Source organism: Somniosus microcephalus, chromosome 17 (genome assembly GCF_052327205.1).
Source record: "Somniosus microcephalus isolate GS21.2 chromosome 17, FLI_Smic_1.0, whole genome shotgun sequence".
NCBI lineage: Eukaryota > Metazoa > Chordata > Chondrichthyes > Squaliformes > Somniosidae > Somniosus > Somniosus microcephalus.
Window position 1 is genome coordinate 3,083,821 of NC_141003.1, and position 24,501 is coordinate 3,108,321.

At 60.8% G+C, this 24,501-nt stretch overlaps 1 protein-coding gene across 1 annotated transcript in view; it reads right to left on the reverse strand.

The window, feature by feature from the left end:
• The window catches only part of LOC147105448 (soluble guanylate cyclase 88E-like), a 197,569-nt gene extending 173,336 nt beyond the window's left edge, over positions 1 to 24,233 (reverse strand). Inside the window, exon 1 of the mRNA XM_086010904.1 lies at positions 24,126 to 24,233. Coding sequence (XP_085867030.1) covers positions 24,126 to 24,233 — 108 coding nt within the window. The remainder of the gene's footprint in view (positions 1 to 24,125) is intronic.
• Between the last annotated feature and the right edge of the window lie 268 nt (positions 24,234 to 24,501).

The following is a 24,501-nucleotide window of genomic DNA, read 5'->3' on the forward strand; positions in this document are numbered from 1 at the left end:
GTACCGAGCCCCTCCCATTCCCCAGTACCGAGCCCCTCCCATTCCCCAGTACTGGCCCCTCCCATTCCTCAGTACTGGCCCCTCCCATGCCCCAGTACTGAGCCCCTCCCATTCCCCAGTACTGAGCCCCTCCCATTCCCCAGTACCGAGCCCCTCCCATTCCCCAGTACCGAGCCCCTCCCATTCCCCAGTACCGAGCCCCTCCCATTCCCCAGTACTGGGCCCCTCCCATTCCCCAGTACTGAGCCCCTCCCATTCCCCAGTACTGGGCCCCTCCCATTCCCCAGTACCGAGCCCCCCCCATTCCTACTGGGCCCCTCCCATTCCCCAGTACCGAGCCCCCCCCATTCCTACTGGGCCCCTCCCATTCCCCAGTACTGAGCCCCTCCCATTCCCCAGTACCGAGCTCCTCCCATTCCCCCAGTGCTGAGCCCCTCCCATTCCCCAGTACGGAGCCCCTCCCATTCCCCAGTACCGAGCCCCTCCCATTCCCCAGTACCGAGCCCCTCCCATTCCCCAGTACTGGCCCCTCCCATTCCTCAGTACAGGCCCCTCCCATTCCCCAGTACTGGGCCCCTCCCATTCCTCAGTACTGGGCCCCTCCCATTCCCCAGGACCGAGCCCCTCCCATCCCGCAGTACTGGGCCCCTCCCATTCCCCAGTACTGAGCCCCTCCCATTCCCCAGTACTGGGCCCCTCCCATTCCCCAGTACTGGGCCCCTCCCATTCCCCAGTACTGGGCCCCTCCCATTGCCCAGTACTGGGCCCCCTCCCATTCCCCAGTACTGAGCCCCTCCCATTCCCCAGTACTGAGCCCCTCCCATTCCCCAGTACTGGGCCCCTCCCATTCCCCAGTACTGGCCCCTCCCATTCACCAGTACTGAGCCCCTCCCATACCCCAGTACTGGGCCCCTCCCATTCCCCAGTACTGAGCCCCTCCCATTCCCCAGTACTGAGCCCCTCCCATTCCCCAGTACTGGGCCCCTCCCATTCCCCAGTACTGGCCCCTCCCATTCCCCAGTACTGAGCCCCTCCCATTCCCCAGTACTGGGACCCTCCCATTCCCCAGTACTGAGCCCCTCCCATTCCCCAGTACTGGGCCCCTCCCATTCCCCAGTACCGGGCCCTTCCCATTCCCCAGTACCGAGCCCCCCCATTCCCCAGTACTGGGACCCTCCCATTCCCCAGTACTGAGCCCCTCCCATTCCCCAGTACTGGGCCCCTCCCATTCCCCAGTACCGGGCCCTTCCCATTCCCCAGTACTGAGCCCCTCCCATTCCCCCGTACCGAGCCCCTCCCATTCCCCAGTACTGGGCCCCTCCCATTCCCCAGTACTGGGCCCCCCCATTCCCCAGTACTGGGCCCCTCCCATTCCCCAGTACTGGGGCCCTCCCATTCCCCAGTACTGGGACCCTCCCATTCCCCAGTACTGAGCCCCTCCCATTCCCCAGTACTGGACCCCTCCCATTCCCCAGTACTGGGCCCCTCCCATTCCCCAGTACTTGGCCCCTCCCATTCCCCAGTACTGAGCCCCTCCCATTCCCCAGTACTGGACCCCTCCCATTCCCCAGTACTGGACCCCTCCCATTCCCCAGTACTGGGACCCTCCCATTCCCCAGTACTGGGCCCCTCCCATTCCCCAGTACTGGGCCCCTCCCATTCCCCTGTACTGAGCCCCTCCCATTCCCCAGTACTGAGCCCCTCCAATTCCCCAGTACCGAGCCCCTCCCATTCCCCAGTACAGGGCCCCTCCCATTCCCCAGCACTGAGCCCCTCCCATTCCCCAGTACTGAGCCCCTCCCATTCCCCAGTGCTGAGCCCCTCCCATTCCCCAGTACCGAGCCCCTCCCATTCCCCCAGTGCTGAGCCCCTCCCATTCCCCAGTACCGAGCCCCTCCCATTCCCTAGTACTGGGCCCCTCCCATTCCTACTGGGCCCCTCCCATTCCCTAGTACCGAGCCCCTCCCATTCCCCAGTACTGAGCCCCCACATTCCCCAGTACTGAGCCCCTCCCACTCCCCAGTACCGAGCCCCTCCCATTCCCCAGTACTGAGCCCCTCCCATTCCCCAGTACTGAGCCCCCCCCATTCCTACTGGGCCCCTCCCATCCCCCAGTACCGAGCCCCTCCCATTCCCCAGTACCGAGGCCCTCCCATTCCCCAGTACTGGGCCCCCTCCCATTCCCCAGTACCGAGCCCCTCCCATTCCCCAGTACTGGCCCCTCCCATTCCTCAGTACTGGCCCCTCCCATTCCCCATTCCTCAGTACTGGCCCCTCCCATTCCCCCAGTGCTGAGCCCCTCCCATTCCCCAGTACCGAGCCCCTCCCATTCCCCAGTAACGGGCCCCTCCCATTCCCCAGTACTGACCCCCCCATCCCCCAGTACTGAGCCCCTCCCATTCCCCAGTACTGGGCCCCTCCCATTCACCAGTAATGGGCCCCTCCCATTCCCCAGTACTGGGCCCCTCCCATTCCCCAGTACAGAGCCCCTCCCATTCCCCAGTACTGGCCCCTCCCATTCTCCAGTACTGGCCCCTCCCATTCCCCAGTACCGAGCCCCTTCCATTCCCCAATACTGGACCCCTCCCATTCCCCAGTACTGGGCCCCTCCCATTCCCCAGTACTGGGCCCCTCCCATTCCCCTGTACTGAGCCCCTCCCATTCCCCAGTACTGAGCCCCTCCCATTCCCCAGTACTGGGCCCCTCCCATTCCCCAGTACTGGGCCCCTCCCATTCACCAGTAATGGGCCCCTCCCATTCCCCAGTACTGGGCCCCTCCCATTCCCCAGTACAGAGCCCCTCCCATTCCCCAGTACTGGCCCCTCCCATTCTCCAGTACTGGCCCCTCCCATTCCCCAGTACCGAGCCCCTTCCATTCCCCAATACTGGACCCCTCCCATTCCCCAGTACTGGGCCCCTCCCATTCCCCAGTACTGGGCCCCTCCCATTCCCCTGTACTGAGCCCCTCCCATTCCCCAGTACTGAGCCCCTCCCATTCCCCAGTACTGAGCCCCTCCCCCCAGTACCGAGCCCCTCCCATTCCCCAGTACTGAGCCCCTCCCATTCCCCAGTACTGGGCCCCTCCCATTCCCCAGTACCGAGCCCCCCCCATTCCCCAGTACTGGGCCTCTCCCATTCCCCAGTACTGAGCCCCTCCCATTCCCCCGTACCGAGCCCCTCCCATTCCCCAGTACCGAGCCCCCCCATTCCCCAGTACCGGGCCCCTCCCATTCCCCAGCACTGAGCCCCTCACATTCCCCAGTACTGGGACCGTCCCATTCCCCAGAACCGAGCCCCTCCCATTCCTACTGGGCCCCTCCCATTCCCTGGTACCGAGCCCCTCCCATTCCCCAGTACTGAGCCCCCACATTCCCCAGTACTGGGCCCCTCCCATCCCCCAGTACTGGGCCCCTCCCATTCCCCAGTACTGAGCCCCTCCCATTCCCCAGTACTGGGCCCCTCCCATTCCCCAGTACTGAGCCCCTCCCATTCCCCAGTACTGAGCCCCTCCCATTCCCCAGTACCGAGCCCCTCCCATTCCCCAGTACTGGCCCCTCCCATTCCCTAGTACTGGGCCCCTCCCATCCCCCAGTACTGGGCCCCTCCCAATCCCCAGTACTGGGCCCCTCCCATTCCCCAGTACTGGGCCCCTCCCTGTCCCCAGTACTGAGCCCCTCCCATTCCCCAGTACTGGGCCCCTCCCATTCCCCAGTACTGGGCCCCTCCCATTCCCCAGTACTGGCCCCTCCCATTCCCCAGAACCGAGCCCCTCCCATTCCCCAGTACTGGGACCCACGCATTCCCCAGTACCGAGCCCCTCCCATTCCCCAGTACTGAGCCCCTCCCATTCCCCAGTACTGGGCCCCTCCCATTCCCCAGTACAGGGCCCCTCCCATTCCCCAATACTGGGCCCCTCCCATTCCCCAGTACTGGGCCCCTCCCATTCCCCAGTACTGGGCCCCTCCCATTGCCCAGTACTGGGCCCCTCCCATTCCCCAGTACTGAGCCCCTCCCATTCCCCAGTACTAGGCCCCTCCCATTCCTCAGTACTGGCCCCTCCCATTCCCCAGTACTGGGCCCCTCCCATTCCCCAGTACTGGCCCCTCCCATTCCCCAGTACTGAGCCCCTCCCATACCCCAGTACTGGGCCCCTCCCATTCCCCAGTACTGGGACCCTCCCATTCCTCAGTACTGGCCCCTCCCATTCCCCAGTACTGGGCCCCTCCCATTCCCCAGTACTGGGCCCCTCCCATTCCCCAGTACTGAGCCCCTCCCATTCCCCAGTACCGAGTCCCCCATTCCCCAGTACTGGGACCCTCCCATTCCCCAGTACTGAGCCCCTCCCATTCCCCAGTACTGGGCCCCTCCCATTCCCCAGTACCGGGCCCTTCCCATTCCCCAGTACTGAGCCCCTCCCATTCCCCAGTACCGAGCCCCTCCCATTCCCCAGTACTGGGCCCCTCCCATTCCCCAGTACTGGGCCCCCCCATTCCCCAGTACTGAGCCCCTCCCATTCCCCAGTACTGGACCCCTCCCATTCCCCAGTACTGAGCCCCTCCCATTCCCCAGTACTGGGCCCCTCCCATTCCCCAGTACTGGGACCCTCCCATTCCCCAGTACTGAGCCCCTCCCATTCCCCAGTACTGGGCCCCTCCCATTCCCCAGTACCGGGCCCTTCCCATTCCCCAGTACCGAGTCCCCCATTCCCCAGTACTGGGACCCTCCCATTCCCCAGTACTGAGCCCCTCCCATTCCCCAGTACTGGGCCCCTCCCATTCCCCAGTACCGGGCCCTTCCCATTCCCCAGTACTGAGCCCCTCCCATTCCCCAGTACCGAGCCCCTCCCATTCCCCAGTATTGGCCCCTCCCATTCCCCAGTACTGGGCCCCCCCATTCCCCAGTACTGAGCCCCTCCCATTCCCCAGTACTGGACCCCTCCCATTCCCCAGTACTGGGACCCTCCCATTCCCCAGTACTGAGCCCCTCCCATTCCCCAGTACTGGACCCCTCCCATTCCCCAGTACTGGGCCCCTCCCATTCCCCAGTACTGGGCCCCTCCCATTCCCCAGTACTGGACCCCTCCCATTCCCCTGTACTGAGCCCCTCCCATTCCCCAGTACTGAGCCCCTCCAATTCCCCAGTACCGAGCCCCTCCCATTCCCCAGTACTGAGCCCCTCCCATTCCCCAGTACTCAGCCCCTCCCATTCCCCCAGTGCTGAACCCCTCCCATTCCCCAGTACCGAGCCCCTCCCATTCCCCCAGTGCTGAGCCCCTCCCATTCCCCAGTACCGAGCCCCTTCCATTCCCCAGTACTGAGCCCCCCCATTCCTACTGGGCCCCTCCCATTCCCTAGTACCGAGCCCCTCCCATTCCCCAGTACTGAGCCCCCACATTCCCCAGTACTGAGCCCCTCCCACTCCCCAGTACCGAGCCCCTCCCATTCCCCAGTACTGAGCCCCCCCCATTCCTACTGGGCCCCTCCCATCCCCCAGTACCGAGTCCCTCCCATTCCCCAGTACCGAGCCCCTCCCATTCCCCAGTACTGGCCCCTCCCATTCCTCAGTACTGGCCCCTCCCATTACCCAGTACTGAGCCCCTCCCATTCCCCAGTACTGAGCCCCTCCCATTCCCCAGTACTGAGCCCCTCCCATTCCCCAGTACCGAGCCCCTCCCATTCCCCAGTACCGAGCCCCTCCCATTCCCCAGTACTGGGCCCCTCCCATTCCCCAGTACCGAGCCCCTCCCATTCCCCAGTACTGGCCCCTCCCATTCCTCAGTACTGGCCCCTCCCATTCCCCATTCCTCAGTACTGGCCCCTCCCATTCCCCCAGTGCTGAGCCCCTCCCATTCCCCAGTACCGAGCCCCTCCCATTCCCCAGTAACGGGCCCCTCCCATTCCCCAGTACTGAGCCCCTCCCATTCCTCAGTACTGGCCCCTCCCATTCCCCAGTACTGGGCCCCTCCCATTCCCCAGTACCGAGCCCCTCCCATTCCCCAGTACTGGGCCCCTCCCATTCCCCAGTACTGGGCCCCTCCCATTCACCAGTAATGGGCCCCTCCCATTCCCCAGTACTGGGCCCCTCCCATTCCCCAGTACAGAGCCCCTCCCATTCCCCAGTACTGGCCCCTCCCATTCTCCAGTACTGGCCCCTCCCATTCCCCAGTACCGAGCCCCTTCCATTCCCCAGTACTGGGCCCCTCCCATTCCCCAATACTGGACCCCTCCCATTCCCCAGTACTGGGCCCCCTCCCATTCCCCAGTACTGGGCCCCTCCCATTCCCCTGTACTGAGCCCCTCCCATTCCCCAGTACCAAGCCCCTCCCATTCCCCAGTACTGAGCCCCTCCCATTCCCCAGTACTGGGCCTCTCCCATTCCCCCGTACCGAGCCCCTCCCATTCCCCAGCACTGAGCCCCTCACATTCCCCAGTACTGGGACCGTCCCATTCCCCAGTACCGAGCCCCTCCCATTCCTACTGGGCCCCTCCCATTCCCCAGTACTGAGCCCCTCCCATTCCCCCGTACCGAGCCCCTCCCATTCCCCAGTACCGAGCCCCCCCATTCCCCAGTACCGGGCCCCTCCCATTCCCCAGCACTGAGCCCCTCACATTCCCCAGTACTGGGACCGTCCCATTCCCCAGTACCGAGCCCCTCCCATTCCTACTGGGCCCCTCCCATTCCCTGGTACCGAGCCCCTCCCATTCCCCAGTACTGAGCCCCCACATTCCCCAGTACTGGGCCCCTCCCATCCCCCAGTACTGGGCCCCTCCCATTCCCCAGTACTGGGCCCCTCCCATTCCCCAGTACTGAGCCCCTCCCATTCCCCAGTACTGAGCCCCTCCCATTCCCCAGTACCGAGCCCCTCCCATTCCCCAGTACTGGCCCCTCCCATTCCTCAGTACTGGCCCCTCCCATTCCCTAGTACCGAGCCCCTCCCATTCCCCAGTACTGAGCCCCCACATTCCCCAGTACTGGGCCCCTCCCATCCCCCAGTACTGAGCCCCTCCCATTCCCCAGTACTGAGCCCCTCCCATTCCCTAGTACCGAGCCCCTCCCATTCCCCAGTACTGAGCCCCCACATTCCCCAGTACTGGGCCCCTCCCATTCCCCAGTACTGGGCCCCTCCCATTCCCCAGTACTGAGCCCCTCCCATTCCCCAGTACTGAGCCCCTCCCATTCCCCAGTACCGAGCCCCTCCCATTCCCCAGTACTGGCCCCTCCCATTCCTCAGTACTGGCCCCTCCCATTCCCCAGTACCGAGCCCCTCCCATTCCCCAGTAACGGGCCCCTCCCATTCCCTAGTACTGGGCCCCTCCCATCCCCCAGTACTGGGCCCCTCCCAATCCCCAGTACTGGGCCCCTCCCATTCCCCAGTACTGGGCCCCTCCCATTCCCCAGTACTGGCCCCTCCCATTCCCCAGAACCGAGCCCCTCCCATTCCCCAGTACTGGGACCCACACATTCCCCAGTACCGAGCCCCTCCCATTCCCAGTACTGGGCCCCTCCCATTCCCCAGTACTGTGCCCCTCCCATTCCCCAGTACCGTGCCCCTCCCATTCCCCAGTACTGAGCCCCTCCCATTCCCCAGTACTGAGCCCCTCCCATTCCCCAGTACCAAGCCCCTCCCATTCCCCAGTACTGGGCCCCTCCCATTCCCTAGTACTGGGCCCCTCCCATCCCCCAGTACTGGGCCCCCTCCCATTCCCCAGTACTGGGCCCCTCCCATTCCCCAGTGCTGGGCCCCTCCCATTCCCCAGTACTGAGCCCCTCCCATTCCCCAGTACTGGCCCCTCCCATTCCCCAGAACCGAGCCCCTCCCATTCCCCAGTACTGGCCCCTGCCATTCACCAGTACCGAGCCCCTCCCATTCCCCAGTACCGGGCCCCTCCCATTCCCAGTACTGGGCCCCTCCCATTCCTCAGTACTGGCCCCTCCCATTCCCCATTCCTCAGTACTGGCCCCTCCCATTCCCCCAGTGCTGAGCCCCTCCCATTCCCCAGTACCGAGCCCCTCCCATTCCCCAGTAACGGGCCCCTCCCATTCCCCAGTACTGACCCCCCATCCCCCAGTACTGAGCCCCTCCCATTCCCCAGTACTGAGCCCCTCCCATTCCTCAGTACTGGCCCCTCCCATTCCCCAGTACTGAGCCCCTCCCATTCCCCAGTACTGAGCCCCTCCCATTCCCCAGTACTGGGCCCCTCCCATTCCCCAGTACTGGGCCCCTCCCATTCACCAGTAATGGGCCCCTCCCATTCCCCAGTACTGGGCCCCTCCCATTCCCCAGTACAGAGCCCCTCCCATTCCCCAGTACTGGCCCCTCCCATTCTCCAGTACTGGCCCCTCCCATTCTTCCCCAGTACAGAGCCCCTCCCATTCCCCAGTACTGGCCCCTCCCATTCTCCAGTACTGGCCCCTCCCATTCCCCAGTACCGAGCCCCTTCCATTCCCCAGTACTGGGCCCCTCCCATTCCCCAATACTGGACCCCTCCCATTCCCCAGTACTGGGCCCCTCCCATTCCCCAGTACTGGGCCCCTCCCATTCCCCTGTACTGAGCCCCTCCCATTCCCCAGTACCGAGCCCCTCCCATTCCCCAGTACTGAGCCCCTCCCATTCCCCAGTACTGGGCCTCTCCCATTCCCCAGTACTGACCCCCCCCCATTCCTACAGGGCCTCTCCCATTCCCCAGTACTGAGCCCCTCCCATTCCCCCGTACCGAGCCCCTCCCATTCCCCAGTACCGAGCCCCCCCATTCCCCAGTACCGGGCCCCTCCCATTCCCCAGCACTGAGCCCCTCACATTCCCCAGTACTGGGACCGTCCCATTCCCCAGTACTGAGCCCCCACATTCCCCAGTACTGGGCCCCTCCCATCCCCCAGTACTGGGCCCCTCCCATTCCCCAGTACTGGGCCCCTCCCATTCCCCAGTACTGAGCCCCTCCCATTCCCCAGTACTGAGCCCCTCCCATTCCCCAGTACCGAGCCCCTCCCATTCCCCAGTACTGGCCCCTCCCATTCCTCAGTACTGGCCCCTCCCATTCCCTAGTACCGAGCCCCTCCCATTCCCCAGTACTGAGCCCCCACATTCCCCAGTACTGGGCCCCTCCCATCCCCCAGTACTGGGCCCCTCCCATTCCCCAGTACTGGCCCCTCCCATTCCCCAGTACTGAGCCCCTCCCATTCCCCAGTACTGAGCCCCTCCCATTCCCCAGTACCGAGCCCCTCCCATTCCCCAGTACTGGCCCCTCCCATTCCTCAGTACTGGCCCCTCCCATTCCCCAGTACCGAGCCCCTCCCATTCCCCAGTAACGGGCCCCTCCCATTCCCTAGTACTGGGCCCCTCCCATCCCCCAGTACTGGGCCCCTCCCAATCCCCAGTACTGGGCCCCTCCCATTCCCCAGTACTGAGCCCCTCCCATTCCCCAGTACTGGCCCCTCCCATTCCCCAGAACCGAGCCCCCTCCCATTCCCCAGTACTGGGACCCACACATTCCCCAGTACCGAGCCCCTCCCATTCCCAGTACTGGGCCCCTCCCATTCCCCAGTACTGTGCCCCTCCCATTCCCCAGTACCGTGCCCCTCCCATTCCCCAGTACTGAGCCCCTCCCATTCCCCAGTACTGAGCCCCTCCCATTCCCCAGTACCAAGCCCCTCCCATTCCCCAGTACTGGGCCCCTCCCATTCCCTAGTACTGGGCCCCTCCCATCCCCCAGTACTGGGCCCCTCCCATTCCCCAGTACTGGGCCCCTCCCATTCCCCAGTGCTGGGCCCCTCCCATTCCCCAGTACTGAGCCCCTCCCATTCCCCAGTACTGGCCCCTCCCATTCCCCAGAACCGAGCCCCTCCCATTCCCCAGTACTGGCCCCTGCCATTCACCAGTACCGAGCCCCTCCCATTCCCCAGTACCGGCCCCTCCCATTCCCAGTACTGGGCCCCTCCCATTCCCCAGTCCTGTGCCCCTCCCATTCCCCAGTACCGTGCCCCTCCCATTCCCCAGTACTGGGCCCCTCCCATTCCCCAGTACTGAGCCCCTCCCATTCCCCAGTACCGAGCCCCTCCCATTCCCCAGTACTGGGCCCCCCCCATTCCCCAGTACTGGTCCCCTCCCATTCCCCAGTACCGAGCCCCTCCCATTCCTCCAGTACTGGGCCCCTCCCATTCCCCAGTAATGGGCCCCTCCCATTCCCCAGTACTGGGCCCCTCCCATTCCCCAGTACCGAGCCCCTCCCATTCCCCAGTACCGAGCCCCTCCCATTCTCCAGTACTGGCCCCTCCCATTCCCCAGTACCGGCCCCTCCCATTCTCCAGTACTGAGCCCCTCCCATTCCCCAGTACTGGGCCCCTCCCATTCCCTAGTACTGGGCCCCTCCCATCCCCCAGTACTGGGCCCCTCCCATTCCCCAGTACTGGGCCCCTCCCATTCCCCAGTGCTGGGCCCCTCCCATTCCCCAGTACTGAGCCCCTCCCATTCCCCAGTACTGGCCCCTCCCATTCCCCAGTACTGGCCCCTCCCATTCCCCAGAACCAAGCCCCTCCCATTCCCCAGTACCGAGCCCCTCCCATTCCCCACTACCGGGCCCCTCCCATTCCCCAGTACCGGGCCCCTCCCATTCCCCAGTACCGGGCCCCTCCCATTCCCCAGTACCGGGCCCCTCCCATTCCCCAGTACCGGGCCCCTCCCATTCCCCAGTACTGGGCCCCTCCCATTCCCCCAGTACTGGCCCCTCCCATTCCCCCAGTACTGGCCCCTCCCATTCCCCAGTACTGAGCCCCTCCCATTCCCCAGTACTGAGCCCCTCCCATTCCCCAGTACTGGGCCCCTCCCATTCCCCAGTACAGAGCCCCTCCCATTCCCCCAGTACTGGCCCCTCCCATTCCCCAGTGCTGGCCCCTCCCATTCCCCAGTACTGAGCCCCTCCCATTCCCCAGTACTGAGCCCCTCCCATTCCCCAGTACTGAGCCCCTCCCATTCCCCAGTACTGAGCCCCTCCCATTCCCCAGTACTGGCGCCTCCCATTCCCCCTGTACTGGCCCGTCCCATTCCCCAGTACTGAGCCCCTCCCATTACCCAGTACTGAGCCCCTCCCATTCCCCAGTACTGGCCCCTCCCATTCCCCCAGTACTGGCCCCTCCCATTCCCCAGTACTGGGCCCCTCCCATTCCCCAGTACTGGGCCCCTCCGATTCCCCAGTACTGAGCCCCTCCCATTTCCCCCAGTACTGGCCCCTCCCATTCTGCAGTACTGATCCCCTCCCATTCCCCAGTACCAGGCCCCTCCCATTCCCCAGTACTGAGCCCCTCCCATTCCCCCAGCACTGGCCTCTCCCATTCCCCAGTACTGAGCCCCTCCCTTTCACCCAGTACCGGGCCCCTCCCATGCAGTATAATGTGGATAAATGTGAGGTTATCCACTTTAGTGGCAAAAACAGGGAGGCAGATTATTATCTGAATGGCAATAGATTGGGAGAAGGGGAAGTGCAAAGAGACCTGGGTGTCCTTGTGCACCAGTGGCTGAAGGTAAGCATGCAGGTGCAGCAGGTGGTTAAGAAGGCAAATGGTATGTTGGCCTTCGTAGCAAGAGGGTTCGAGTACAGGAACAAGGATGTCTTGCTGCAGTTGTACAGGGCCTTGGTGAGACCACATCTTGAGTATTGTGTGCAGTTTTGGTCGCCTTATCTGAGGAAGGATGTTCTTGCCATGGAGGGAGTGCAGCGAAGATTCACTAGGCTGATACCTGGGATGGCAGGAATGACGTTTCAGGAGAGATTGGATCTGTAGTGTATGTAACCGTTCTACCTTTAAGAGAACTATTTTATGTAACCGTCCACCTTTAAGAGAACTATTTTAGGTGTGGCACTACTTTATCTTGGCTGCTGTATACTGTAATACCGACGGTGACCACACCGGAATATAAGTGCTGTGGCAGAATTTATTGGGCAGATTCGCCCTGACCTTCGAATAGTAAAGTCCTGTTAAAGTTACTCTTGTAGTCTGTGTATTACTTCGCTATACAACCCACAGACTTTACAGTGGCGACGAGTTCGATCTTACCCTGCGTGCAGCAATACGTCCGAAGCAGTTAACGAAGCGTCGAGAAGAGGCAACCGCCCTCGTCGTTTTGCTGAGAGAAAACTCGAGGCTGCAGAGCAAGAAGGAAGGAAGACTTCAAACAAGACGCCTTCCATCAGCAACAGGCACTGATTGTCCCTTCTGCCACGGTGGGGAGTGAGCCGATCAGCAAGAGAAGCAAGTCGGCCACGGTGACTGTGAGTAAAGGGAAAATAGAAACAAATAAACGGAGGATAAGGGCGGTGAACTCGACCACGGTCGAGGGGGAAAGGAGCCGGACAGAAGTCGGGCCCAGAGGCACTGAGACTGGGGCAGCGTGGAGCATAAGCCGTGGTACAAGCGGGCTGGGGAGCGTCGTGAGACGACTAGACCGCGACGGCGAAAAAGGCCGGACAAATACCACGACCACGAGGCGCTGCGACCGGGATATAAGCCACGGAGAACTCAGCCACAGCCGGGGAGGAAAGCACCGGACTGCGAGAAGCTGGGAGGCGCGATTGGGGTGAAAAAGGCCAGACAGTGACTGAGGCCACGAAGCGCTGCGACCGGGATCATAAGGCGCGGAGGCAATAAATAAATAAATAACTAAATAACCCGCGAAGAATCAGCCGCAGCCGGGGAGGAAAGGACCGGACTGCGGGAGGTCTGGGAGAGGCGTTTAAAGCCGCTGAGGGAGAGCCGCGCGAGCGGGAGAGACAGAGCCCGAGAGAGAGCGAGCGAGAGCCGAGCGAGCGGGAGAGACAGAGACGGAGAGAGAGCGAGCGAGAGCCGCGCGAGCAGGAGAGACAGAGCCCGAGAGAGAGACCGAGCGAGGTTCCGGCCAGCGGCATGCAGCAGCTGCCGTGAAGGACCAGGAGCTGGATCTGTCCGACGCCAACTGGTTGTCCCCAGCGCCGGTTGCCCCTGCCGAAAAGAAGAAGGGGGGCGGTGGACAAGGAACGCGATCGGCTTTTCTAGCGCGCGCGCTTCAGAATAAACTGAAGCTGGCGCACAGGCTACAAACCCCGTAAACCAGCGGTCGTCGCCCGAGGGCAAAGCTTACCCCTCCCACCAGAGGAAGAAGTCAGGAGCGGGAAACCGCCATTTTGCCAGTAGGGGGGAAGAAGACAAGCGCGGGAAACCGCCATTTTGCCAGTAGGCGGGGAAGAAGACAAGCGCGGGAACCCGCCATTTTGGAAAAAAGAAAAAGTTAAAAAGTTAAAGAGAAATCCTGTTGTTTCGCAGAAAGATAGTGAGAGATAGTGAAGATGCCTAAGCATGGTAACATCAACAACTTCGATGCCGAGGTGGAAGATTGGGCCACGTACGTAGAACGTATCGAGATATATTGTGAGGCCAATAAAATAGAAGATGATGATAAAGCTATAACCTTGCTAAACTCGATGGGCGTGAAGACATACGGGTTATTGAAGCATCTTCTATCACCAGCTAAACCGGCGGATCAGACCTTCGCTAATATTGTTGCTGTTCTGAGGGATCACTTGAACCCCACACCACTGATGTTGGCGGAACGATTCAAATTTTATGCGAGAACGCAACGGAAAGAGGAAAGCAACGCGGAATACTTGGTCGAACTGCGTAGATTAGCGAAATACTGCCAGTTTGGAGGAAATCTGACAGAGGCATTGCGAGACAAGTTCGTGTGCGGGTTGTCGAAGGAAGGAACGCAAAAGCGACTGCTCGAAGAGAACGACCTTACACTTGATAGGGCTGTCCTTATTGCAGCATCACACGAAGCCGCAGCGAAAGGAACTGCGGAAATGCAGCTAAAGGCAACGGTACTCAGTGTGGATCAAATTACTTCGGGTACAACGAAATGTTATCGTTGTGGGAAGACAACACATGGCCAGAACCAATGCTGGTTTAAAAACCAGGAATGTCGAAAATGTGGCAAACTGGGGCACATAGCTAAAGTATGCCGGCCAGGAAAGAAGACCAACAACCAAAAAAAGCCATCACCGGAAAAGTACAAAAAAGTACACAAGGTGGCTGAGAAGAGTTCAGACGAACAGAATTCGGATTCAGACCCAAACAGCCAGGAACTGGGTAGTCTGAGAATTCACAATGTGAGTAAGGAAGCTGACCTACAAACTATCTGGGTCATGCTAAAAATAGCCGGAGTCCAAGTAAAAATGGAGTTGGACACTGGATCAGCCCTATCAGTCATAAATCGAAGGGATTACAACCGGCTATTCTCACATATACCCTTGAGAGATACCAAGTTCGTATTGCAGACATGCATGGGGCATAAAGTATACCCCATGGGAAAGATAAGAGTCAAGGTGAGAGACAGGGGCAAAGAACACCCCGGAATGGACTTATACGTACTACCTGAGGGAGGACCACCACTTCTAGGACGGGAGTGGATCAAGAAAATAGACATGGAATGGCACTACCTAAAAGCAATAACGAGTGAGGACTCGGTGCAGACAATCAGCTCAGACTCTGAAACGGATGACGATAAGACCAGCCCAAGTATGAAAGACAAGGCCAAAATGGACTTGCTGACTGAGGTTGGAAAAACGAAGGCGTGCATAAAGGTTTATGCGCCAGAGGAGAACAAAGTTTCAGAACAGAATTCCACTGAACAACAACAACATAGTTTGACAGAGAATTCTGAGTCTGTCCAGTTTACAGACATATACATTACTGAGGAACACCGAGCTCAAACTCAACTTTATTTCAAATTACAACAGCAATTAGAACAATTGAGTCGCCGTCTTGAGCAAGAGACAACAGCAATGAAAAAGTTCTTGGACACAGAGTGGGAGAATCTGGGAAGACAACAGAAGCAGCTGAGGGAGAAAATGGAGCAGGAGCACACAAACCGTCTGCGCGAGGAGGCCAAACGAATCAAAGCTGATTCGGTCTCTGAAGGGGCGTGCTCTAATCTGTTGGAGCAAGATGTTCAGCAACTGAAAGCGCTGGTTAGCAGGTTGCAGGCAGAAAAAGCTGAGTTGGTTGACATGACTTCCGAGCTCCTACTGAAGTTGGGTGCAGCATCACCGGACGATTCATTAGTGGAAATTCGAATGCTGGGGGCTGCGGATGATGGCGAAGTAGAAGCAGCAAAGGAGCCCCAGGACAAGGTTCTAAACAGCCCTGCAGCTAATGGAAAAGGGATGAGGACAGAAGAGTTAACAGTCAGCCAACTCCTCCAGGGCAAGGTTATAAACAGCCCTGTAGTTAATGGAAAAGGGATGATGGCAGACGAGTTAACAGTCAGCCAACTCATTCATATGCTGAGGGATAAAACTCTAAAATGGGAAAAACTTAAATACGAGCCTCAATCTTCAAAGGGAAGGGAGCTCTCAAAAGTCATTGGAAGAGCTGAGGTGGCAACCCAGACTGAGAAGTCTGCAGCAGAACAGCCCTTGGATGCCAAAAGTACGCTGACGCACGGCAATGCAGAACAACAGAATACTGAAACAACTACTTCAGTAGAGGGATTGAATAGTCCGATCAATCAATCTCCGAATGAAGTTGAAGTATTGAAATCACAAATGATGTCATTAGTAAAAGACTTGCAGGAAGCCCAGGAAAAGCGGGATGAAGCTGAACACATGAAGAAGTCTCTTCAGGAAAGATGTCAGGATTTGGAACAAAAGTTGGCTAACATCCAGCTGGGTAGGGAGGAAATAGAAGACCCTCCCGCTAGCTTAGCTCAGGACGACACCGAATATGACCATGACCTGTTGAGCGACACCGAATATTACGAGGACCTATTCTGCCCAGCTTGTGATGAAAACTCCCAAAGTGCAGAAACCTTGATGAATCACAAAAAGTCTAAGGAACATCGGGAGATGGTGGCGCTACTACAGGAGGAACTGTGCAGGCAGCTGGCAGCTGACAGTGGAGCCCAGAGAGTCTCCAAGAAGCAGAAAAGGAAAAGACGAAGCAGAAAATAATGACCATCTGAACCATTATCACCTCTACCAGACCACGCACGTGCTCCCTCCGAATGGAGCCAAATCAGTTGGAAGTAGAAAAACTTCCCAAGGAATCCAGTGGTTTTTAAAAGTCAGCAATGCTGGTTCAGAAGTGACGGAAGTTCAAGCTGTTAAGTTTAGGGAAGGACTATTGGATGAGTCACTCCAGCAACGTGAACCGACTACACCACCGGGAACTGCTACACCACGGAGGCGTTGTCCGGACTGAGTTAAGAAGCACAGGAGACGCCTCCACAGAGACTAAATCTGTGAACTGTTTTCCACAGAGACTGAAATTGTGAACTGTTTTCCACAGAGATTATATCTGTGAATTGTTTTGCATGAAGTTGAATACATGTATGTCTAATGGAGAACAAGTATGTTGTAAGCTAAAAAAGGAGGATTGTAGTGTATGTAACCATTCTACCTTTAAGAGAACTATTTTATGTAACCGTCCACCTTTAAGAGAACTATTTTAGGTGTGGCACTACTTTATCCTGGCTGCTGTATACTGTAATACCGACGGTGACCACACCGGTATATAAGTGCTGTGGCAGAATTTATTGGGCAGATTCGCCCTGACCTTCGAATAGTAAAGTCCTGTTAAAGTTACTTTTAGTCTGTGTATTACTTCGCTATACAACCCACAGACTTTACAGGGTCGATTAGGCTTATATTCGCTAGAGTTTAGAAGAATGAGAGGGGATCTCATTGAAACTTATAAAATTCTAACAGGGCTAGACAGACTAGATGCAGGAAGGATGTTCCCAATGGCAGGGGAGTCCAGAACCAGGGGGTCACAGTCTAAGGATAAGGGGTAAGCCATTTAGGACAGAGATGAGGAGGAATTTCTTCACCCAGAGAGTGGAGAACCTGTGGAATTCTCTACCACAGAAGGCCGTTAAGGCCAATTCATTAAATATATTCAAGAAGGAGTTCGATATATTTCTTAAGGCTAAAGGGATCAAGGGATATGGGGAGAAAGCAGGGACCGGGTACTGAATTTGGACGATCAGCCATGATCTCATTGAATGGCGGAGCAGGCTCGAGGGGCCGAATGGCCTACTCCTGCTCCTATCTTCTATGTTTCCATTCCCCAGTACTGGCCCCTCCCATTCCCCCAGTACTGAGCCCCTCCCATTCCCCAGTACTGGCCCCTCCCATTCCCCAGTACTGGCCCCTCCCATTCCCCAGTACTGGCCCCTCCCATTCCCCAGTACTGGGCCCCTCCCATTCCCCAGTACTGGGCCCCTCCCATTCCCCAGTACTGAGCCCCTCCCACTCCCCAGTACTGGGCCCTTCCCATTCCCCAGTACTGAGCCCCTCCCATTCCCCAGTACTGGGCCCCTCCCATTCCCCAGTACTGGGCCCCTCCCATTCCCCCAGTACTGAGCCCCTCCCATTCCCCAGTACTGGGCCCCTCCCATTCCCCAGTACTGCCCCTCCCATTCCCCAGTACTGGGCCCCTCCCATTCCCCAGTACTGGCCCCTCCCATTCCCCAGTACCGGGCCTCTCCCATTTCCCAGTACCAAGCCCCTCCCATTCCCCAGTACTGAGCCCCTCCCATACCCCAGTACTGAGCCCCTCCCATTCCCCAGTACTGGGCCCCTCCCATTCCCCAGTACTGAGCCCCTCCCACTCCCCAGTACTGGGCCCTTCCCATTCCCCAGTACTGAGCCCCTCCCATTCCCCAGTACTGGGCCCCTCCCATTCCCCAGTACTGGGCCCCTCCCATTCCCCCAGTACTGAGCCCCTCCCATTCCCCAGTACTGAGCCCCTCCCATTCCCCAGTACTGCCCCTCCCATTCCCCAGTACTGGGCCCCTCCCATTCCCCAGTACTGGCCCCTCCCATTTCCCAGTACCGAGCCCCTCCCATTCCCCAGTACTGAGCCCCTCCCATACACCAGTACTGAGCCCCTCCCATACCCCAGTACTGGGCCCCTCCCATTCCCGAGTACCGAGCCCCTCCCATTCCCCAGTACCGGGCCCCTCCCATTCCCCAGTACTGGGCCTCTTCCATTCCCCAGTACTGAGCCTCTCCCATTCCCCAGTACTGAGCCCCTCCCATTCCCCAGTACTGGCCCCTCCCATTCCCCCAGTACCGGGCCCCTCCCATTCCCCAGTACTGAGCCCCTCCCGTTCCCCAGTCCTGAGCCCCTCCCTTTCCCCAGTACTGAGCCACTCCCATTCCCCAGTACTGAGCCACTCCCATTCCCCAGTACCGAGCCCCCCATTCCCCAGTACTGGGACCCTCCCATTCCCCAGTACTGAGCCCCTCCCATTCCCCAGTACTGGGCCCCTCCCATTCCCCAGTACTTGGCCCCTCCCATTCCCCAGTACTGAGCCCCTCCCATTCCCCAGTACTGGGCGCCTCCCATTCCCCAGTACTGAGCCCCTCCCATTCCCCAGTACTGAGCCCCTCCCATTCCCCAGTACCGAGCCCCTCCCATTCCCCAGTGCTGGGCCCCTCCCATTCCCCAGTACTGGGCCTCTCCCATTCCCCAGTACTGAGCCCCCCGCATTCCTACTGGGCCCCTCCCATTCCCCAGTACTGGGCCCCTCCCATTCCCCAGTACCGAGCCCCTCCCATTCCCCCAGTGCTGAGCCCCTCCCATTCCCCAGTACCGAGCCCCTCCCATTCCCCAGTCCTGAGCCCGCACCATTCCTACTGGGCCCCTCCCATCCCCCAGTACTGGGCCCCTCCCATTCCCCAGTACCGGGCCCCTCCCATTCCCCAGTACCGAGCCCCTCCCATTCCCCAGTACCGAGCCCCTCCCATTCCCCAGTACTGGCCCCTCCCATTCCTCAGTACTGGCCCCTCCCATTCCCCAGTACTGAGCCCCTCCCATTCCCCAGTACCGAGCCCCTCCCATTCCCCAGTACCGAGCCCCTCCCATTCCCTAGTACTGGGCCCCTCCCATCCCCCAGTACTGGGCACCTCCCATTCCCCAGTACTGGGCCCCTCCCATTCCCCAGTACTGGCCCCTCCCATTCCCCAGTACTGAGCCCCTCCCATTCCCCAGTACTGAGCCCCTCCCATTCCCCAGTACCGGGCCCCTCCCATTCCCCAGTACTGAGCCCCTACCATTCCCCCAGTACTGAGCCCCTCCCATTCCCCAGTACTGGGCCCCTCCCATTCCCCAGTACTGGGCCCCTCCCATTCCCCAGTACTGGGCCCCTCCCATTCCCCAGTGCTGGGCCCCTCCCATTCCCAAGTACTGGCCCCTCCCATTCCCCAGTACTGAGCCCCTACCATTCCCCCAGTACTGAGCCCCTCCCATTCCCCAGTACTGGGCCCCTCCCATTCCCCAGTACTGGGCCCCTCCCATTCCCCAGTACTGGGCCCCTCCCATTCCCCAGTGCTGGGCCCCTCCCATTCCCAAGTACTGGCCCCTCCCATTCCCCAGTACTGGGCCCCTCCCATTCCCCAGTACTGAGCCCCTCCCGTTCCCCAGTACCGGGCCCCTCCCATTCCCCAGTACTGAGCCCCTACCATTCCCCCAGTACTGAGCCCCTCCCATTCCCCAGTACTGGGCCCCTCCCATTCCCCAGTACTGGGCCCCTCCCATTCCCCAGTACTGGGCCCCTCCCATTCCCCAGTGCTGGGCACCTCCCATTCCCCAGTACTGGGCACCTCCCATTCCCCAGTACTGGCCCCTCCCATTCCCCAGTACTGGGCCCCTCCCATTCCCCAGTACTGAGCCCCTCCCATTCCCCAGTACTAGGCGCCTACCATTCCCCCAGTACTGGCCCCTCCCATTCCCCAGTACTGGGCCCCTCCCATTCCCCAGTACTGGGCACCTCCCATTCCCCAGTACTGGGCCCCTCCCATTCCCCAGTACTGGGCCCCTCCCATTCCCCAGTACCGGGCCCCTCCCATTCCCCAGTACTGAGCCCCTCCCATTCCCCAGTACTGGGCCCCTCCCATTCCCCAGTACTGGGCACCTCCCATTCCCCAGTACTGGGCCCCTCCCTTTCCCCAGTACTGGGCCCCTCCCATTCCCCTGTACTGGGCACCTCCCATTCCCCAGTACTGGGCCCCTCCCTTTCCCCAGTACTGGGCACCTCCCATTCCCCAGTACTGGGCACCTCCCATTCCCCAGTACTGAGCCCCTCCCATTCCCCAGTACTAGGCCCCTACCATTCCCCCAGTACTGAGCCCCTCCCATTCCCCAGTACTGGGCCCCTACCATTCCCCCAGTACTGGCCCCTCCCATTCCCCCAGTACTGGGCCCCTCCCATCCCCCAGTACTGGGCACCTCCCATTCCCCAGTACTGGGCCCCTCCCATTCCCCAGTACTGGCCCCTCCCATTCCCCAGTACTGAGCCCCTCCCATTCCCCAGTACTGGGCCCCTCCCATTCCCCAGTACTGGGCCCCTCCCATTCCCCAGTACTGGGCCCCTCCCATTCCCCAGTACTGGGCCCCTCCCATTCCCCCAGTACTGGGCCCCTCCCATCCCCCAGTACTGGCCCCGCCCATTCCCCAGTACTGAGCCCCTCCCATTCCCAAGTACTGGCCCCTCCCATTCCCCAGTACTGAGCCCCTCCCATTCCCCAGTACTGGGCCCCTCCCATTCCCCAGTACCGAGCCCCTCCCATTCCCCAGTACTGGCCCCTCCCATTCCCCAGTACTGGGCCCCTCCCATTCCCCAGTACTGAGCCCCTCCCATTCCCCAGTACTGGGCCCCTCCCATTCCCCAGTACCGGGCCCCTCCCATTCCCCAGTACCGGGCCCCTCCCATTCCCCAGTACTGAGCCCCTCCCATTCCCCAGTACTGGGCCCCTCCCATTCCCCAGTACTGGGCCCCTCCCATTCCCCAGTACTGAGCCCCTCCAATTCCCCAGTACTGGGCCCCTCCCATTCCCCAGTACTGGGCCCCTCCCATCCCCCAGTACTGAGCCCCTCCCAGTCCCCAGTACTGGGCCCCTCCCATTCCCCAGTACTGAGCCCCTCCCATTCCCCAGTACTGGGCCCCTCCCATTCCCCAGTACTGAGCCCCTCCCATCCCCCAGTACTGGGCCCCTCCCATTCCCCAGTACTGGCCCCTCCCATTCCCCAGTACTGGGCCCCTCCCATTCCCCAGTACTGAGCCCCTCCCATCCCCCAGTACTGAGCCCCTCCCATTCCCCAGTACTGGGCCCCTCCCATTCCCCAGTACTGGGCCCCTCCCATTCCCCAGTACTGGGCCCCTCCCATTCCCCAGTACTGAGCCCCTCCCATTCCCCAGTACTAGGCCCCTACCATTCCCCCAGTACTGGCCCCTCCCATTCCCCAGTACTGGGCCCCTCCCATTCCCCAGTACTGGGCACCTCCCATTCCCCAGTACTGGGCCCCTCCCATTCCCCAGTACTGGGCCCCTCCCATTCCCCAGTACCGGGCCCCTCCCATTCCCCAGTACTGAGCCCCTCCCATTCCCCAGTACTGGGCCCCTCCCATTCCCCAGTACTGAGCCCCTCCCATTCCCCAGTACTGGGCCCCTCCCATTCCCCAGTACTGGGCACCTCCCATTCCCCAGTACTGGGCCCCTCCCATTCCCCAGTACTGGGCACCTCCCATTCCCCAGTACTGAGCCCCTCCCATTCCCCAGTACTAGGCCCCTCCCATTCCCCCAGTACTGGCCCCTCCCATTCCCCCAGTACTGGGCCCCTCCCATCCCCCAGTACTGGGCACCTCCCATTCCCCAGTGCTGGGCCCCTCCCATTCCCCAGTACTGAGCCCCTCCCATTCCCCAGTGCTGGGCCCCTCCCATTCCCCAGTACTGGGCCCCTCCCATTCCCCAGTGCTGGGCCCCTCCCATTCCCCAGTACTGGGCCCCTCCCATTCCCCAGTGCTGGGCCCCTCCCATTCCCAAGTACTGAGCCCCTCCCATTCCCCAGTACTGAGCCCCTCCCATTCCCCAGTACTGGCCCCTCCCATTCCCCAGTACTGGGCCCCTCCCATTCCCCAGTACTGGGCCCCTCCCATTCCCCAGTACTTGGCCCCTCCCATTCCCCAGTACTGAGCCCCTCCCATTCCCCAGTACTGGGCGCCTCCCATTCCCCAGTACTGAGCCCCTCCCATTCCCCAGTACTGAGCCCCTCCCATTCCCCAGTACCGAGCCCCTCCCATTCCCCAGTGCTGGGCCCCTCCCATTCCCCAGTACTGGGCCTCTCCCATTCCCCAGTACTGAGCCCCCCGCATTCCTACTGGGCCCCTCCCATTCCCCAGTACTGGGCCCCTCCCATTCCCCAGTACCGAGCCCCTCCCATTCCCCCAGTGCTGAGCCCCTCCCATTCCCCAGTACCGAGCCCCTCCCATTCCCCAGTCCTGAGCCCGCACCATTCCTACTGAGCCCCTCCCATTCCCAAGTACTGGCCCCTCCCATTCCCCAGTACTGAGCCCCTCCCATTCCCCAGTACTGGGCCCCTCCCATTCCCCAGTACCGAGCCCCTCCCATTCCCCAGTACTGGCCCCTCCCATTCCCCAGTACTGGGCCCCTCCCATTCCCCAGTACTGAGCCCCTCCCATTCCCCAGTACTGGGCCCCTCCCATTCCCCAGTACTGGGCCCCTCCCATTCCCCAGTACCGGGCCCCTCCCATTCCCCAGTACTGAGCCCCTCCCATTCCCCAGTACTGGGCCCCTCCCATTCCCCAGTACTGGGCCCCTCCCATTCCCCAGTACTGAGCCCCTCCAATTCCCCAGTACTGGGCCCCTCCCATTCCCCAGTACTGGGCCCCTCCCATCCCCCAGTACTGAGCCCCTCCCAGTCCCCAGTACTGGGCCCCTCCCATTCCCCAGTACTGAGCCCCTCCCATTCCCCAGTACTGGGCCCCTCCCATTCCCCAGTACTGAGCCCCTCCCATCCCCCAGTACTGGGCCCCTCCCATTCCCCAGTACTGGCCCCTCCCATTCCCCAGTACTGGGCCCCTCCCATTCCCCAGTACTGAGCCCCTCCCATCCCCCAGTACTGAGCCCCTCCCATTCCCCAGTACTGGGCCCCTCCCATTCCCCAGTACTGGGCCCCTCCCATTCCCCAGTACTGGGCCCCTCCCATTCCCCAGTACTGAGCCCCTCCCATTCCCCAGTACTAGGCCCCTACCATTCCCCCAGTACTGGCCCCTCCCATTCCCCAGTACTGGGCCCCTCCCATTCCCCAGTACTGGGCACCTCCCATTCCCCAGTACTGGGCCCCTCCCATTCCCCAGTACTGGGCCCCTCCCATTCCCCAGTACCGGGCCCCTCCCATTCCCCAGTACTGAGCCCCTCCCATTCCCCAGTACTGGGCCCCTCCCATTCCCCAGTACTGAGCCCCTCCCATTCCCCAGTACTGGGCCCCTCCCATTCCCCAGTACTGGGCACCTCCCATTCCCCAGTACTGGGCCCCTCCCATTCCCCAGTACTGGGCACCTCCCATTCCCCAGTACTGAGCCCCTCCCATTCCCCAGTACTAGGCCCCTCCCATTCCCCCAGTACTGGCCCCTCCCATTCCCCCAGTACTGGGCCCCTCCCATCCCCCAGTACTGGGCACCTCCCATTCCCCAGTGCTGGGCCCCTCCCATTCCCCAGTACTGAGCCCCTCCCATTCCCCAGTGCTGGGCCCCTCCCATTCCCCAGTACTGGGCCCCTCCCATTCCCCAGTGCTGGGCCCCTCCCATTCCCCAGTACTGGGCCCCTCCCATTCCCCAGTGCTGGGCCCCTCCCATTCCCAAGTGCTGAGCCCCTCCCATTCCCCAGTACTGAGCCCCTCCCATTCCCCAGTACTGGCCCCTCCCATTCCCCAGTACTGGGCCCCTCCCATTCCCCAGTACTGGGCCCCTCCCATTCCCCAGTGCTGGGCCCCTCCCATTCCCCAGTACTGGGCCCCTCCCATTCCCCAGTGCTGGGCCCCTCCCATTCCCAAGTACTGAGCCCCTCCCATTCCCCAGTACTGGGCCCCTCCCATTCCCCAGTACTGGCCCCTCCCATTCCCCAGTACTGGCCCCTCCCATTCCCCAGTACTGGGCCTGTCCCTGTCCCGCTGTCTCTGGAAAATTCCAAGGGAAAGCTGGGCGATTACATTCAACGGAAGATGTGTGAGTTGCAGCCTCAGGCTGACATTCACCAGGTTACAATGTCATATCAGGTGGCTGCAGATCAATTCACCCACCTTCAGGATCCTGTCATATCCGTATTTCCCCACAAATCCCAGGAAGTAGACTCCCCATGAGTTCATCAGCTCACTGTAGGGCGTCCCAGTGACTTCACTGGCTGCCATGGTGATGCGAGGAATCACGGTCTCACTGTAAACCTAAAGCAAGGAAAAGGAAACACTTTTGCATCAGAATCAAACCAATTTCCCTCAAGCAGACATTCCCTGCAGATTCTAGACTCTGTGGTGTTAAATCCGTGAATTTTGATGTATGGTGTCCTTCAATAAATCGACAGAGACTGCAGAGGAACAATCAACAGGTGTTTACTGCATGAAGGTTACTCTAAAACTAAAGTACAGATCCCTACTCAGGGTTTATATACAGGTGTGGTCA